The 18,308-nt window shown below is 44.2% G+C and overlaps 1 protein-coding gene across 1 annotated transcript; it reads left to right on the top strand.

Annotated features, from left to right (window-relative positions):
* Window positions 1-25: 25 nt before the first annotated feature.
* Window positions 26-17,338, top strand: SHE (Src homology 2 domain containing E). Its single transcript, XM_058539293.1, has 6 exons — window positions 26-1,000; window positions 3,178-3,304; window positions 11,979-12,290; window positions 13,906-14,062; window positions 14,514-14,633; window positions 15,964-17,338. The coding sequence occupies exons 1-6, from the start codon at window positions 386-388 to the stop codon at window positions 16,148-16,150; spliced, it is 1,518 nt and encodes a 505-aa protein (XP_058395276.1). The 5' UTR covers window positions 26-385; the 3' UTR covers window positions 16,151-17,338.
* The last annotated feature ends 970 nt before the right edge of the window (window positions 17,339-18,308 follow it).

The raw sequence follows: 18,308 nt of genomic DNA, 5'->3' as shown, positions 1-18,308 counted from the left end.
CGGGGACACCCCCGCCGCCTCCGCTCTGTCCCCTCTCGTCCCTGGGAGTGTGGGCTGGGCTGTCTCGGGGCTTCCGTGGGCCCGGCCTCTCCCACTTCGGGAGGAAAAAGCAGGGGAAGCCCCCGGTGCCTGCTGCCTCTGGAGAGCCGCGGAGCCCCCGGCCGGGTAGGCGCTGAAGACGAGCCCGGGCGGGGCCCCGGTGCGTCGTGCCTGTCGCCGTCCGTGTCCGGAGCGGCGGCCCGCGCCCGCCCGCTCGGCGCCCCGGGCCCCCCGCCCCGGGCCGTGGGGGCCCCACCCTGCCGGGCGTGGGCGACGGCCGGCGGGGGACGAGAGGAGCAGCCGTCGCGGGGCCTCGCCGCGGCCTCCAGCGCGCCAGCCCCGGGGAATGCAGTGGCCCCCGGCCCCTGGCGCCTCTCCGTGTCTGGGCTGGGCCTCCTCGCTCACCTGCTCCGCGGCCACGACGCTCCTGAGCCGCGCCAGCCGGGCCCACCTCATGGCGGCCAAGTGGTTCAAGGAGTTCCCCCTGAACCTGAAGACCGTGTCGGAGCGGGCCAAGCCCGGCGGCGGTGCGGGCGGCAAACTGCGCAAGAACTCGGAGGCGGGCGGCGCGGGGCCGACCCCGGGCAAGGGCCGCAAGAACTCGGCGGCCGAGCCGGGGAGCGGCAGGGCCGGCGTCGGCGCCCCCAAGGACAGCCGGCTGTCCCGGGACAGCCTGCAGGGTCTGATTCAGGCCGCCGCGGGCAAGGGCCGCAAGAACTCCCGGGCCACCGAGGACGAGCCCCACCGGGGCGCGGCCAAGAGCTCGGGCTGCAGCACCTACATCAGCAGGCTCATCAAGGTGGACACTCAGGAGAAGAACGGGAAGGGCAGCTACCCCGGCGGCGGCGGCAGCAGCAGCAGCAGCAGCAGCAGCAGCAGCAGCTCTTCCTCGGCGTCCTCTTCCCCTTCCTCCCTGGGCCCTGAACTGGACAAGGGCAAGATGATTAAGCAGCAAGACACGGTAAGAATACAGCCTCCTGTGGACCCCCTCGCCCCTGCTGAAGCGAAACAGTGGGAGGGGAGCGTAGTGAGCCTGCGGGCCCTAGAGTTCCTTACATTTGATGACTCCTAAGTGACCATTTAAAATCATTAGTGTTTTTTATGTTGAAAAATCCTTTTAAGGATGGATAACTTCCCAGAAATGTACTATCCTTTTAATTTTGTTAGCAGTTTAGAAATAACAGAATGAGATGCTCATGCTTTGTTCAGTTTGACCCCTTTATAGCTCTGGTTTATTTTAATTTCGACATCCAGGGAGATTGCAAAGCTAGACTCGTGTATCACTTTTATCCTTCTCGAGCTTTAGGAATGAGAACCTCGAAACTGTGTAGTATGGATTTCAAAACTCCAGGCAATGGGCTGCCCACCCCGCCCTGCTCTGTCATTCTTGCAGTTCTGCCAGTAAAGGGCTTTTCAGGGCTTCACCAGCACCCCAAGATTACAGCCCCTCATTCATTCCATGAACACTTGTTGTGCAGCTGCCACGTAGGATAAGGGGCACAGGGCTCTAGGGGCTGTGGAGGATACAGAATAGGACGAGGAAATGCCCTTAAGGAAATTACAGATCAGGAGAGAAGAAGGTGTTTCCTGCTCCTTACACACCGGCTGTTTTCTGGGTGCTGGCCAATTAAGACAGCTAAGAAAAGGGGTGTGAACATGTGACGAGACCCACTCCATTCTTACAGAAATGAGCTGGTTTTTGTTTATTGGTTTTTTAAATCCACTCTTCTGTGTGAAAAGAGAAGAGCTCAAACTGAGCTTTCAGACTCCAGCCCAGGCGAGCGCTTCCTGTCCTGGGAACTTTTAAGTTTCTCTTGCCCAGGCTTCAGACATGCTGCCCACCAGTCACACATACCATGTGTGTCTGCATTGAGCACTTCTGTGCATTCCTTCATTCATTCTTTTCACAAATATTTATAGCATGCCTACCCTGTGCCAGGCACTGGAGGGAGAGCCGTGGAAAGATGGCCGAGGATCCAGCTCCTCCAGGTAGTAGTCATTGGTTTACCTGACTGTCGGACTAGATCACAAGCACCTTGCAGCCGAGGACTGAGTATCATGCTTCGTGTTCCTTGCTGTGCCTTGGGAATGCAGTACACATGGTGGGCAGTCAGGAAGAATGGAGTGAGGGAGAGAATGGTAATCACAGTCCTCTGCAGGGGTTGCCTCATTATGTTGTTATGTTCGTGGTCATCACTTCTGGATGTCTCAGGTTTCTTAGGCCATCTCCTCCCAGGAGGAGGGCTCTAATACAGGCTGTCCCCTTGTCCTCACTTTTCCCTGTTCATCTGACTTCTTCCTGCCAGCTCTGATGTACTTCGCCGTGAACTCTTTGGAGAATGCAGTCAGAGACTGTGGGGCAGGGCCCTGGGGCTTCCTCCCTGAGAAGGGTTCCCTAACCTCCCACTTGTCCCCCAGCTGCTGCAGAACAGGACTACTGCACACACACCACCTTTTCAGGCACCTTTCTGTTTTTGGAAGGATAGATGCTTTCAGACACAAATACCGATCAAAACTCTATTTCATTGTAGCCTATGAGAATCAGTCTGTGAATTATTGAACCTAGAACTCCCACAATACTATTTAGTTCTGACCTATTTCTTAGGCTTCTTATTCTGAAGCCTGTCTCTTTAGAGCTGTTACAAATTCCTTGAGGACAAGAAGCAGGGCTTGGTCTTATTTTGATTCCCTTACGGTGCCCAGCCAGTGCTGGTGGCTGTTCAGTACTCACTGGGTGATTGACTAACTTACCATGACTATATTGCTCAGCTGGTTGGCATTGAAAAGACCAAAATCATGGGGAAGGTGGTAGATCAGTTTGTTTTTTTCTCTCTAAGGCCATAGACATCCTCTATTCCCCACCATCCACCTCTGCCACCCTTTAACCAGCAAATGCTTTATTACTTGGGGAGAGAAAGGGAGGTGAACAGAGCCTTGGGGATAAGTAAAAGAGTTTAGATGAATTGTTGCCAATCAATTATACTACCAAGAAAATCAGATGTTTACAGGATCAAGTGCAAAAGCTATCCAGATTTTGACCCCTTTTTGGATCTGCAGATTTACAGTAGCCATTTTGATACCATTGCCATTCAGGTATATGATAATCCTTAGCAACTCTCCTCTCTGGTTCTTTTACAGGTCATCATTTTAGAAGACTATGCTGACCCTTATGACGCCAAACGGACAAAAGGCCAAAGGGATGCAGAGAGAGTAGGAGAGAATGACGGTTACATGGAACCCTATGATGCTCAGCAAATGATAACAGGTTTGTAACCAGGAACGGCTTAATCGGGACTGAAATCTCGCGCTCACTTGGAGTGTAGTAAAATAGTAATGCTGAATATTTGGGGAAGAGGGATGAAGCTAATTAACCAGATCCTATGCCTGGAAGAAACAGAAATTGACCCAAAACTAAGGCCAAAATATCTAGTTAACTTTTTGTGTGTTGTTTTGTATCCTTCAGTTTTAAAATCTGCAGGGGTCTTTCAAGTTTTTCTAATTCTATGCAAGATGACGCTTGGGAGTTTGGAGATCTGCTCAGAATGTGATCTTCAGTCTTAAGATTATTTATATACATTTTTTGGCCACTTTCAAAGCTTTGACATCCATAATGGAAGTCATAAATCTGTACCAAGGGACTAACACATACTTAAAGGATTTTAAGTTGTTACAAGATGCAAATATGATGCGATCCTATGTATTATAGTAGAAGATTGATTACTTGACAAGCTCTACAACATTGGAGCAAGAAATTTAATTACTAAGGAATGATTACTAATCACTGGCGTGAGCCAAGCCATTCAAGGCAAACCTCCTAAAACCAAAGTCGCCTACTCTTATAACTTTTCAAGTCAGAACAGTTAATTCCCACTTGTGAACTGAGCAATCACGCTATCATTTTTGGTGTCAAACTTTTCCCTTTTATTCATAATTTTCTTGTTAGTGTAATCGATACTTAAAAATAATAGAAACTAGTTAATCTAGATTTATTTGTGTATTTTAGAGTAAATTATTTATTCACCTAATTTTCCTTGGAGAGTCGTTGAACTGTCATGAAAATGCAGTGTCTGAGTGCTGACTCAAGGGAGCCTTGTTTGAGTGCCACAGGGTTCATGCCTGGGAAAGGAATAAGTGGTCACACGTTCAAGGCTGTCTCTTCTGTTTAAAGATAGATTGAAAAGCTGTCAAGCTCAGGCTCCATGAGCAGAGTCTTGGAAGGGTTGAGCAGGAGGGTAACTGCAGCTCTCTGGAAGGGTCAAGACAGGCTTCAGAATGAAAATGAGCTGCAGCAGGAAGGCACTGCTCTGTTTCCTGCCTCTGCTCACAGAGATAAGGCTCGCATTTGGGGAGGGTGTACCCTGGCCAGGCTGTGACCCTGAAGGTCACCGGACTGTGACCTCTAATGAAATCTGTGAATGAAAGGAAGTGAAAATGAACTTAGGATTTTAAGAAATATCGGAGGCTTGAAAGGAGTAGGGGAAAAGGCTTACTTTTACATACAATTGAGGAAAAGGATTTTCTTAAAAAAAAAAAAAAGCATAATTTTGATTCATCTTTCTTTGTCCTTCGGTTTTTATTCCTCTCTTCCTCTTTAACTGGAATAAGTAGTTTATACTATCCCAGCTGTTTATTTGTGGAGCCACATTGATAATAGGGAAAGTGCTGTGCTTTTTAAAAATTAATGTATCTCTTTTTTTCCATATAATCCCCACAAAACTCTGTAATCTAGGGGACTCTAATATTATCCACTTGTACAGGGTAAAAAACAAGATCAAAGAGATTCTGATTTCCCGATGCTCATAAGCCATAAGAGACAGAGCAAAAATTAGAACCCAGATCTTCCCCCTCTGGATTGGGTGGTCTGCTTCCTACACCAAGTTGCTTCAGGACATATCTGAAATGATGTATGCAAAAGCACTTTAGACTTTACACGTAAGGAAGACATCTTTTCACTCAGACTCACAAAGAAAGTCGTATTGAAAAGTCAAAACTGGGCCGGCCCTGTGGCTTGGCGGTTAAGTGCGCGCGCTCCGCTGCTGGCGGCCCGGGTTCGGATCCCGGGCGTGCACCGACGCACCGCTTCTCCGGCCATGCTGAGGCCGCGTCCCACATACAGCAACTAGAAGGATGTGCAGCTACAACATACAACTATCTACTGGGGCTTTGGGGAAAAATAAATAAATAAATAAAATCTTAAAAAAAAAAAAAAAAAAGAAAAGTCAAAACTGTCCAGTGTGAAATAAATGTAATATTTGAGTGCTTATTAAGTTCCAGGCTGTTTTAAAGAGTTTACATGAATAAATTCATTTAGGAATACAAAAGTAATGTATTCAATTGGAGAATATTCAAATTTATTAAAAATTTAAATTACTAACTTTTTTAAGTTACACATCTTTTTTTCTTGCTCTTTTAAAAGATATTATATTGCTGAATTTTAAAGTTTCTTCATTGAAAAAATATATCACAAAGCACCTCAATCAAGGTAGAGACTATATGTCTTATTCTGCGCGTAAGTTACACAGCTGGACAGAATAACAGGAAGTGAGTTTATCGGAAGCTGGAAATAAAAGATTTGCTCCTGGATTTTTTTTTAACTTTTTACTTTTTTTGTTCAGTTTGCTTCTTGTGTGCTTGGTTCTCAAGTCTAAGTTCAGAAATGTCCCATATTTCTTGAGAAATGTTAGGAATTTTTTTTTAGTTTATTTCAGCATTTCTGCAGGAGATGGGGAAGGGCCTAATGAATATGATTTCCCTGTGGATCACCCAACTTCTGTCCTGCCTTTTTTTTTTTTTTTTTATTGATGTTTTAATGGTTTTTAACATTGTGAAATTTTGGGTTGTGCATTTTTGTTTGTCCATCACCATATATATGACTCCCTTCACCCCTTGTGCCCATCCCCCACCCCTACTGCCCCTGGTAACCACAGTACAGTTTTCTCTGTCCATGTGTTGGTTTATATTCCACATATGAGGGAGATCATACAGTGTTTGTCTTTCTCTTTCTGGCTTATTTCACTTAACGTAATACATTGCAGGCCCATCCATGTTGTTGCAAATGGGACGATTTTGTCTTTTTTTTATGGCTGAGTAGTATTCCATTGTATGTATATACCACATTTTCTTGATCCAATCGTCAGTCGAGGGACACTTAGGTTGCTTCCACTTCTTGGCTATGGTGAATAATGCTGCAATGAACATAGGGGTGCATAAGCCTCTTTGGATTGTTGATTTCAGGTTCGTTGGATAGATTCCCAGTAACGGGATGGCTGGGTCATAGGGCATCTCTATTTTTAAGTCTTTGAAGAATCTCCATACCATTTTCCATAGAGGCTGCACCAGTTTGCATTCCCACCAGCTGTGTGTGAGGGTTCCTGTTTCTCCACGTCCTCTCCAACACTTGTTGTTTTTTTGTCCTGCCTTTTTAATATCCATAAAGTGGGGATAACATGCCTGATTCTAACAATATCTTGGATGTGTAGAACACTGTTCATGATGTTATTTTATAACATCCAACAAATATTTCTTAGGCATTTATTTACGACGTACCAGGCCCTGTGTTGGGCTCTGGGCATACAGGGAACAAGACCCACATGACCCATGTCCTTATGGACCTCACAACCCTAGGGGGCAAACAGACCTAACACCAATAGAAAAGAAGAAAATTATCATTAAAAAGTGTAGGGAGTGCCATGAAGTAGAGAATAAGAATCGCCGGCTGCCTTAGGGATCAGAGGAAGAAACAGAAATTAAGAGGCACTTCGTACTTTCCTATGGCCAAATAATTGTGGGATCCAGGCTCCCTGGATCCCTCCCACACAAAACCTTGCTCTTAACTTGTAAAAGCTAAGAATTTATAAATCTGTAAATAAATTCTCACTTAGGTTTATCCAAAGGATAGTTGATAAAAAGATATGACTGTGAATACAAGGCAATATTAGAGTAAACCTCTTTGTTAGAGGTTACAGGAACATTTTAGCTAAATAATTAGCAGAAATATTCTATATTATTTAGCATGGTGAGTTTTAGCCAGCAAATTAAAACTTTAGCATTGGAAGGGTCTTGAGAAGTTCTTAAGCTAGCCATCACTCAGCATGAGAATTCCTTCCACAGCTGGTATCACACAAGTTGAGCGCTTACCAGGTACCAAGCTTGCCAGGTTACCTCACTAAATCCTACACCCCTGTGAAGTGGGTTCTATAGAAGTCCCTGTTTTACAGATGAGGAAGCCAAGGTTCAGAAAGATTCAATAACTTGTCCAAAGTCCAGTTGTTTTTAAAATTTTATTTTTGTCTCCAAACGCTTTTGTTAGTTTGTTTAAATAGTCAAATCTAAGAGAGAACCTCATTGGGTCTCCATTTAAAAAATTATCCATAGGAAAAAATATAAATAGAAGACTTTTTGACTTATTTGTCTGTACTTTCCTTGTTAAACTTAAATGTCAAAGCTTCTGAATTGTATCTGCTTTTGTTCAGATATTTAGATTTGTTCAATAAGAAAATATTAATTTTAAATCAAAGGTTTGAGCACTCGTAGAAGATGTGAGTAAAACAGTTACCTAACAGCCCTATTTCTAAGTGGAAAACAGCCTTATGAGGCTCTGAGTTTAATGTTTTGAAAACATGAAATGGATTAGGGAAAAAGGTGTATTATAGAAATTGTAATTAACATTCTGGGTGAAATCTTTGGGGCATAAAGTAAAGTATGATGGAGAAAGCCTGGGCTCTGGAGCCAGCAATAAACAGCTCCCTCACTGACGACTGCGTGGCCTCAGTTTATTCACCGTGACAATGGGATAACACGGCTCTCACTGCATTATGAGGCTTTACTGAGATGCTGGGTATATAACATGCCTAGTACATGCATACCCAATAAATATAACCATTATTTAGACACTCTGGAGAGAGAATTCCATTTTCAAAGAGAATTCCGTACAAATATAGAGGAATATTAATTGCTAGCTACAATTAATTTAGTAAAAGAAAGTCTTAGTCTTCTATGTTTTTAAATATAAATGGCGTAATTATGTAAGCTGGTGTTGGGAATTGAGAAGGGAAAATTTGGGGCCCACATTATGTTTCACGCCAACCAGTTGCACATTTGAACTGGTGCAGGTCAGCCCTCAGCTTCAGGTCAGCCCTCAGCTTCGGCCCTCGCTGCAGATCGCTGTTTATCTGCGGCCCATTGGCCGCATGCTGTTGTCTGCCGCATAAATGGCCTCTATCGGCAGAGCCAGGGCGTAGCTTCCTCTCGCCATTTCCTCCTTCTCAGGCTCGTTTCCTCTCGGAGCCAGCTCTGCACGTCAGGGGCTATTCTCCCTGCAGGAAGGGTCGGTGTGCAGCCCCGCGATTGTTTCTGTTTCTATGGCGCCTCAGGTTGGGGGCAGCCAGGTGTTGGAGTCGAGTGGAAGGTTACTCCCCTTGAAGGGGCGGAGGGGCCCTGCGCTCAAGCCCGTTTTTTCCTCTAATTAAACATTGTTTAAAAAGATGATAATTCTTTGAGATTTTGCCCAATCCCAGCACCATCCCGAGAAGGAACATTCTCAGTTGTGTGCTCTCCAGTGTTTTTCCCAGAGCTCTAAGCCTGCAGGGACTGCCTACAATAGAAGGAATACAAGGACCTCCTCTCAAAAGTATAAACTCAAACGCAAGTGTAATAAGAACTCAAGATCTAATCAGTATACCTCGTTTTAACACAAATTTATTGAAATTTCTTTGTGAACAGGACTCCTATCTTAAGGTTGGAATCAACTCTTTTTCTGTTTAGTTTAACCGGGACAGAATTGAGGCAGGGACCTCGGGAAAGGTTTCCCCAGCCTGTGCCAGTCTAACCTGAGGGTAAACTTAGATTTTGATCAGAAACTTAAAATTCTCAATTCATCCTTTGAACTCCTTTGTGTTTTCTCTCTCCTTTTTCTTAGTTCTGTAGAAAAGTTCTTTTTAAAAAACTCCAGCCTTATCTTAATTGAACCAAGAGCAGAGTATGTTTTTGTTTCTTGTTTTCCGTAACTCCATCTAGAATAAGCAGTGAAATAAAAAAGCTGTCAGACTGCAAGTCGAGAGGCTTGGAGCGGAGATGCGGGAGACCTCAGCTAACCCCCTGTGCCTTTCCTGGCCTGGGGGCGGGGATGGTTCTTCTAGCTCTCACATTCTGATGTGGAGATACAAGGAGAACCCTTCTCCTTAGGATGGGTCTGGCAGTGATGAGATTAGCTCTGGAGAGCAGGAGGAACTGAGATGGGCACTGGGGGGACCCAGGAGGTGTGATAGTGCTTCTCAGTGTTTAGCTTCCTATTAGAATCACCTGGGGAGCTTTTACACCTCTAACTCCCAGGCTGTACCCCAAACCAATTAAATCAGGCCTCTGGTGATGGGACCCAGGCATCATATGTGTGAAAGCTCCCCCAGGTGATTCCAGTGAGCTAGTACTGCAGTTTGTGTGTGTGTATGTGTGTGTGTGTGTGTATATATGTGTGTGTGTGTATATATATATAGGATTGGAGCCAGTTGCAGTCGGGGCCCCTATCCAGCAGAAGTATAGCCTCACTCTATAAATAAATTTTGCCCTTTTGAATTTAGTGTCCTGATTTTAATAACTTTTCCCTTGAATGTTTCATTTGTTGTCCTTTCCTTGTTATAGAAGTCTTATCGAGTCAATGATTCTTCTCCACAGTGTCCCCATGCCCGTTCTCAGTTACCTGTAGAAAGTCTGGCTTTCCCTTGTTTCTACAGCTTCGCAGTCTTTGCTCCGTTTCCTCCTGACCTGACCACTCATTCTCAGCCTTCTTTGCCGGCACCTCTTCTTCTGTCCGCCCTTAACTGAAGAAGTCGCAGGCTCTGCCTTTGATCTTCTTTCCTTTTCAATCTGCCCTCCTTTCCTCTGGTGATTGCCTTCATTCTCACAGGATTAACAATGATCCATTTGTGAGTAACTCCTTGACGTGTACCTCTGACCTTCACCTCTCTGCTGAGCTCCAGATCCATACTGTCACCTGCTTGGAGAAATTCTAGAACTCCCTCCCCTCCCTCTATCCTCCTGTCCATCCATCCATCCATCCATCCATCCAATCATTATTTAGCACAACTGTGTGTCCTACAAAGATAAACAAGACATGGTGGTCCCTGCCCTGGCAGTCTCCACCAAATTGGAAATACAGACACATCAACAAATAAATCCATGCAGTGAGTGAAGTGCAAGGAGAGAGTGGGTTGGCAAAGCGGTGGCACCTGGAAGAAGTGGGGCATTGGGGGAGAAGGTGGGCTGGAAAGGGAAGGAGATGCCGGTTAGTTTTCAAAGGATTGCGAGATCACCAGGACACTGGTGGGCAAAAGACAATGTAGTGCACAGGGAACTTAAGAAGTTCCATTTGGTTGGAACAGAAATGGATTGCAGGGGGACAGGGCAGGGTGATGTTGAGAGAAGAAATTGGAGAGGGAGGCAGTGATCTGGTCATAGAAGGCGTCCCATGCCATGCTGAGCAGTTTGCACTTTGTAAGTAGACAGTTGAGAGCTTACTGAGTGTTAAGTGAGGAGACAAGATGTTTGTGTTTAGAAAGGTCCTCCTTCACTATGACCAGGTGGACAGATTGAAGGCACCCTGATTGACGTTTAGAAGAACTGTAATGTGATGCATCTGTTGGTCTATATCACCAGCTCTGGTTGTCCAGACTCTAGTTGTCTCTAACTGCACCTGCCAGGGTCTCTGAGCCCCAAGCTGGTCCGTCCCCAGACACTGCTATTTCCTTCCCACCCAGCTGGCTGGCTGGTTAGCTAATGGCTGGTTGATTTGCATCAGGTTTTTTGCATCCATTTCTGTGCCTCAGTTCAGACCATACCTTTCTGGCTTATTCCATCCTGTACACTGTAGTTGGAGTTATATTCCAACAAAACACAAATATCATTGTTATTACTGTTAAAAAACTTATAATGGTTCTCCATTGCATATGAAACAATCTGATCTTTTTATCCTTGCTTTTCAAACTTCTACACTTTGCTGGCTGTCCTGCCTACTTTTCTAGCTTCTTCTCCCACTACCGCTCTCCTCTCCTGGCCTCTGTCCTCTGAACTTATCTCTCACCTCCCCATTATGGGAACAAGCCCTTTATGGTTCCCACGTCCATATCTTCACTCATGCAGCTTCCTCCGCTGGAAATGACCCTCTCTATCAAAGTCAACTCATCTTCCATTTCTCTTCCCCTTGGAGTCAGTCCAAGTGTAGTGGTTACGAGCGTGGCTTCTAGAGCCCAACTTCCTGCTTTGAATCCAGGCTTTGCCACTTATTGGTTTGGGCGACTTCCTTAAACTCTTTGTGCTTCAGTTTTCTCTTCTGTAACATTGGGGAAATGATGGTACCCATCTCATAGGGTGGTTGTGAAAATTACAACGCACTTAGAATAGTGCCTAATGCGTAATATACCATCAATAAATGTTAGCTGTTAGGTTATCGTTGTTGTTGTTTTTCCCCATAATACCTCTTCTACTTTCATTTATCCTGCAGTTATTAGCCTGTTACGTATTATTTGTCAGTGTATCCGGCTTCCCCCACTGTATTAAAACCACCTAGGAGAACTCTGTCTAATGCACATAAATACCTTCCTCAGTGTATGTGGGCCAATGCTTTGAATATAGTAAACACTCAGTTGATTTTTATTAAAATACTTTGATCTCAGCTTCCTAACAAGATGTGAAAACTTGGAAGGTGAACTACACACAGAGCAGACATTGGGACCAGGAACTGTGGGACAGGTTGCCTGTGGCCACTTCTCTTCTCACAACCTGCAAGGCTCCTTCCTACAGCTGGGAAGTAATCAGCCCGCTAAGGAACAATCTCAGTGTTTGTTCTCTGCCACCTTCAATCAGACAGTCACAGCTGAAGAGGTAATTGGGTTTAATCACCGGGCCTCCAGGGCACTTTTCTTTCAAAGTATTTGTGTGTTTTTCAGAAATTAGACGCCGGGGTTCCAAAGATCCCCTGGTGAAGGCTCTTCAGCTGCTCGACAGCCCCTGTGAGCCGGGGGAGAACGGCATGAAACCAGAGACGCTGGCCAAGAGACGCAGTTCCAAGGATCTACTGGGGAAGCCTCCTCAGCTGTATGACACCCCCTACGAGCCCGCCGAGGGAGGCCCCAGGGCCGAGGGGAAGGTGCGGCCGCCGGACAGCCACAGCCGGCTGCCCCAGGACGATGAGAGGCCTGCGGCCGAGTACGAGCAGCCCTGGGAGTGGAAGAAGGAGCAGATCGTGCGGGCTCTGTCAGGTGAGGGGTGGGTCTGTGGCCCCCACTCCTGCATGCTTCGTGCTCCCCCGCTGGGAAGCCCCGCCCGCTCCAGCATTTCAACCAGGGCGTTGTTCTCTGTGTTCCTCCACTGCAAGTCTCTTTTCCCGAGGAATTTGATCTGGGGAAACAAGAATTGGGCTGTGGTTGGAAGCCCAGGACTGAAGAACAGCCCTTAACATTGCATTTATCTTTTTTTTTTTTTTTGTGAGGAAGATCAGCCCTGAGCTAACATCCATGCTAATCCTCTCCTTGTTTGCTGAGGAAGACCAGCTCTGAGCTAACATCTATTGCCAATCCTCCTCCTTTTTTTTTTTCACCAAAGCCCCAGTAGATAGTTGTATGTCATAGTTGCACATCCTTCTAGTTGCTGTATGTGGGACGCGGCCTCAGGATGGCCGGAGAAGCGGTGCGTTGGTGCGCGCCGGGGATCCAAACCCAGGCCGCCAGTAGTGGAGTGCTCGCACTTAACCGCTAAGCCAGGGGGCTGGCCCTGCATTTATCTTTTAACCCTCTGGGCATCTTTATTTCCCTTTATCTTGGCAGTGTGCAGCTGTTTTGGAAATGCCTTAAATAACTATTGAAAAACGTTATCTGATCACCACTGAAGCTATCAAATTGGGAGCAGCTTTTTCTAGCTCTCACTTGGTTCTCTTCCTCAAACCTGTTAAAATCCCTATTTATAAAATGGCCATAGTGGAGCAAATAAATTACAGACAGAGGTGGTTGGAAAGCTGGATGAAGCTAGCTTTTTTTTTTTTTTTTTTAGTAAAAAAATCCTCCTGGAGGAATTAATTCTTCAAGTGTGAATTTTTAAAATAACTTAAGAGGAAGTTGATAAGTAGGTTGTCAATAGATATTAAAGATAATTCCCCCTCCTGCTGCTCTCAGAACATAATTTTTCTACTTGACTGACCACAGTTTCTTTTGCCTTTAATTAAAAAAGTTAGGGATGTCTTCTGCCTCTAACAGGAAGGCCAAGAGAAGGTAGTATATGTGATAGCAAATGTTTGACCCCGTTTTTGCTTTATTTTGGTCTTGTTTTCTACACGTCTCTTGGGCACCTGCTGTTGTGCTACGTGCTGCTCATTTTTTCTCTTTATCTTCAGTCTAGATGTCATAGCTTCTTGAAGGCACTATTCAGTAGTTGCTTTCTGTTTCTGAGTTGATTTTTCTTTTTGTTTTATTATTTTGTAGTAAAAACTGTTCATTGGGTTTCATAGAATGATACACACTTTTGCAAGGAATCGTTACCTGTAACTATGTTTAGTCTTTTATTGTAAAGATACTAGAACTAAGAGTTTTTTCCAAGTACATGCTGGAATATAGTCAAGTGGTTTTCTCTCCTGTTCTAAAACTATTTGACCCGGATGAATATCTTACAGAAAAAGTAGCTGTCTGTGAATGCCAGCAGGGTGGTCCAGTATCAAAGACACAGCAGCTCAGCTATCCCCGGGTATTTGCAGTATATTGTAGCTCGCATTAAAGGGGGAGAAAAGCTTCTTTCCTAAGCCGAGGCAGTCAAGGAGGCTTTTTCTCTGAAGTTTTCATGGGTCACCTCAGGGGCCTCTGATGTTAAATGGAGGCTTCCTTCCAGTTCAGTTTGAAGGCTCTGAGCGACCTTCCATCAAGGAGGAGACGGTGAGGCAGCACCACCGACAGAAGAGCTGGACCCAGAAGATCTTGAAGCCAGCCCTCTCTGACCACAGTGAGGGTGAAAGGGTGGACCCAGCCCTGCCGCTGGAGAAGCAGCCGTGAGTCTCCCCCACAAACACGCGGAACACACAATGGCTGGGAGCTTATTGGTAGCCTTGGGGAGGGCCCACTTTATGTGATTATTTTTGTTCATAAATACTTGTTTGGGTGGGGCTTATTAATGAAAACCAATTTTTAAAGCCCAGTGCATTTTTGCAGAACGGAAGGTACATTGCATCCCAAGAACTTGATTTTAAATTTCATTCTCCTGTATAGAGTGAAAACTTCTAAAATGACGCTAGCCCCGCCGACTCCCTCCTAGATGACTGATAGGTTTTGTGATCCAGGATTACCCAAATCTCATTTTGTCTATTCTGAATGTGAAGCAGGATCTAGCTCGGGCTGTTGAGATTCCACCAGAAGTTCATTTCAGATAACGCTTTCTGGAATGAGGCCCTGTCTGGATTTGTATTTTGACGCTGTGCTCTCTCCTCCCACTCCTTTCTGCAGTTGGTATCATGGTGCCATCACCCGCGCTGAGGCCGAGAGTCGACTACAGCCCTGCAAAGAAGCTGGTTACCTGGTTCGAAATAGCGAGTCAGGGACCAGTAGGTACTCCATTGCACTAAAGTGAGTGTCGAAGATTCATGGGCTCTCCCTGTGTGCATGTGGGGTCAGGGGTACAGGGTGGGTGCTGTGACGGTCTTCCCTGTCATCGGTAGATGACCAGTCAAGAAAGATATAATTCACAGATGTTTGACAGGGGCATGTACTGCTGGAAAGTAAAGTGCTGGCGTTTGGGTAACAGAACATGAAATGCTCTGATTAGAATGCAAAATCAGTGTTGGGTGCATGTCCCAGTCTCCTAGGATAATGAGGGTTCTCTTTCATTATCCTTGTATGTTGGTCAGTTTCAACCTTAAATTACTTGATCTAAAGTAGGTCTTCTCAGTGGAGAAATAATTCCTGTTAAAAAGAATAACTTCTAACAGGATAGTTTGGTCGTTCTTCTTTTATTCCCTAGTATTTGGGACTTTAATAAATCAGATCCCTTGGTTGTCAAAATGCCAACTGCAGTTTTGATACCAGTTTCTCCTGGTGAAGAAGGAAACGCTGACTTGCCGTTCCTCCCCCATCTGCTTGTACACAGAACATTCATTTTTGCTCGATAGGCCTGGTGGAGTTTGTATCATGGAAATTCTCGTTGCTCTGCGAGTTCAGTGGTGCTATATTGGAGGATCATTGTCAGGAGCCCTAACAGCATTTCCTTCCTGAGGAAGCTGAGCCCCTGCAGCTGAAACAATCAGACTGGAGGGGAAAAGAGGTTGGGGCGGGGGTGTGGGGGCAGTGTTTGAGCAATATGGCTCAGAAAACGGGACAGGCCACCAGATATACAATACCAGGAATAGCTTTGCTGTGTTCCTGAAACTGGTGCTCGGGGATTAGATCTTCGAGCCTTCAGTGCCAGCTGTCATTATGTACAACGAGGAACAGTCTTTCCAGGTGAGGGGGGAGAGGAGGAAGCGGGTTTTTTATTATTATTATTCTTAATGTATTCTTTGGGGAGGAAAGGAGGAGGAAACCTCACACATGTCCTTTTAGCCATGATGAAGAGCGTGAGTTTAAACCTCACCTTAGACATCTCATAGTTGGGCTTAAGCACTAGCTTGGCAATTTGAGGGCCCGGAGGGACCTGGCTTTTTGTTTGGTTTTGGTCCAGTACCTGATGACTTGTGTGTATTAAGGATAAACAACTCAAGGATGAGACACGTTTGGCTGAGGGCTGGGAAGCTTCGGAGAGTTCCGCTGGAGTGTTGAATGCATTTCAGTTTGTATATAACAGTTCCAGGCATGGAGGAGAACCTATCCGCCTGTGAATCTAGCTGGGGTGGGTTTTGATGGAGAGGGATCCCCCTGCTCACTCATTCATGTCTCCTCCTGGATTTTTGTTTTGTTCCAGGACTAGTCAAGGATGTGTCCACATCATAGTGGCACAAACCAAAGACAACAAGTACACACTGAATCAGACGAGCGCTGTCTTTGACAGCATCCCCGAAGTGGTACACTATTATTCCAACGAGAAGTTGCCTTTCAAGGGGGCAGAACACATGACCTTGCTCTACCCCGTGCACAGCAAGCTGCACTAAGGTTCAGCCACCAAAAGCCCCGGCCAGGCCTCTCACACCGAAGAGGGCGTCAAAATTCGACCAGCATCTCAGGGGACAAGGCTGGACTGTGCCTTAATAATTGGTAGGAAGTGAGAGTCTTCATTGAGAAGTCAAAAAGTCTTTGGCCTTGAATCCATTCCATGACACCTGGTTACTGACCTGTCCATTTTCTCTTTGCTAAGCAGTTCTACAATAAGAAATCATAACTTACTCATGGCCTCCACTCTCTGGAGTAGGGTGTTCTCTTTGGGGTGTGACCTTCAGGAAAGGTAAGTCAGGAGTTCAGGAACATTCAGGTTCTCCGGAAATGTGCTAGTTGTTACCTGGAATACCTAGTCTCCAAACAAACCAACAAAAAATCACTTGGCTTTTACATAAGATGACAAAAAAAGATCATGTGCACCAGAAGAGCATATAATATCAGACCCCTTCTTGGGGAAATGGAAGACCAGTGGAAAATAAGTGAATAGTGGGGACCGTGAAGAAAGCTCTCTCTCCCTCTCTCGAGTGTCCTTGTTCAGCTCTAGCATCCATGAAAATTCACAAATTTAGGGTCTGGCAAAAGGATTATTTTGTTGGTCAGCCTTCTGAGAGAGTGTGTGTTTTCTCAGTCTCTGTGGACTTGTTCATCATTTTGCAGCAAATCAGTAATATAAGCATAAATAGGAAGGAAATGCCCCTGATTTAAGAATCACCAATATACTTAAGCATTGGCATTATTACTATGATTCTGAATTACAGAATAAAATACACAGCACAGATTTCATTTCTGATTTTTAAAAAATCTGAAAATTTACAAAGCTCAAACTGTTATCTTACTGGGTAATTATACAGGACTTCAGATATCTTTTGTGTTGTCTTTGTGCATTTTAGTTGTTATGGAACCTTTTTTTATTTTTGTCCCTAAAATTAGATTTGTTATGTATTTTTAGAGTAAATTAAAAATATATATATATAACTCTAGGATCTCATTATATGAACTGGGTCTCTAAAGCCTGCAAATTTCTCTCATGCTGTACAAAGCAGACCGGTTCACACTATATAAAAATATTTTAAAAGACTGAGGTTTTCTCTAACTACTATTGCTTAAGATATTAAATTAATATTCATAATATTGTTATCTTTATGATTTATCGTGAACTGATATCACCACTTTACTGTGAAAAAAAAAAAAAAAAAAAAAACGTGGGAATGGCATACTGTGAGAAGACGACTATGGTGAGTGGCCCTATAATTACAGCCGAGCAGATGTTTCTGTGTTTGGGGTTTGCAATTTGGTTCTCCAAACTGGTCCAGATGCAGATGTGCTGACTGTCATCAATGAAAGGTTAACTTTTATAGCTCCTTTTGAATACACAAAAAATGTTGATTTGGTTAATTTTTAGGAAAGCGTATCTTTCTAGTCATTAGTTATCATTTTACTGTTATGATTTAGTAAATATTTGCTTTTTTAATCAGTTAAGATCTTAGCCAAAGGGTTGTGTGATCTTGGATTTAAAAAATTTGAAAGGAACTTTTTCGCACTGGATCTCAATGATTTTGTTAATAAAGAGTGTTCTGTTTTTTAAGTACGGATAGAATTTTTTAAATGTGTATTGGTTCATGTACTATAGTACAAGATTTTTTTTTTTAATTTTTAGCATCCATAGTTCCAATTCCATTCAACAAATATTTATTATCTTCCATATACAAATAATTCATTGTTACTTATTTTAGTTCAACATTCTAGAAGTGAAACCTTATTTTTTACTTAAACTTATTCTACAAAGGAAATACAGCAGTTATCCTAATTTTAATAAATGCTGAAAGCTTTGTAAAATTTTTCTTTGTGCACTAAATGACTTTTGGCCCATACCCAGCAACTGTGATGAATGTATAATGAAATAACATTTTGAAAGCAGACCTGATACATTAAGTATTTATTGAGCTTCTATCATATGCTCAGTATTGTGTTTTCTCTATACTGTTTTTCTGTGACACTCATGCTATTTTCTTTATATAATTAAAAGTGGAGGAAATGTAGAGTTTATATATAGTCCAGTTCCTTCACAATTGTACAGGAGGTTATAATAAGAAATATGGTAAATTAGTAGAAGGAGGGTTAAGCTACTATTTTCTTCTTAAGGTTGTGACACAA

Source organism: Diceros bicornis, chromosome 4, assembly GCF_020826845.1.
Source record: "Diceros bicornis minor isolate mBicDic1 chromosome 4, mDicBic1.mat.cur, whole genome shotgun sequence".
Lineage (NCBI taxonomy): Eukaryota > Metazoa > Chordata > Mammalia > Perissodactyla > Rhinocerotidae > Diceros > Diceros bicornis.
The sequence above is the reverse complement of the archived record's forward strand: the minus strand, read 5'-3'. Positions and strand labels throughout refer to the sequence as shown.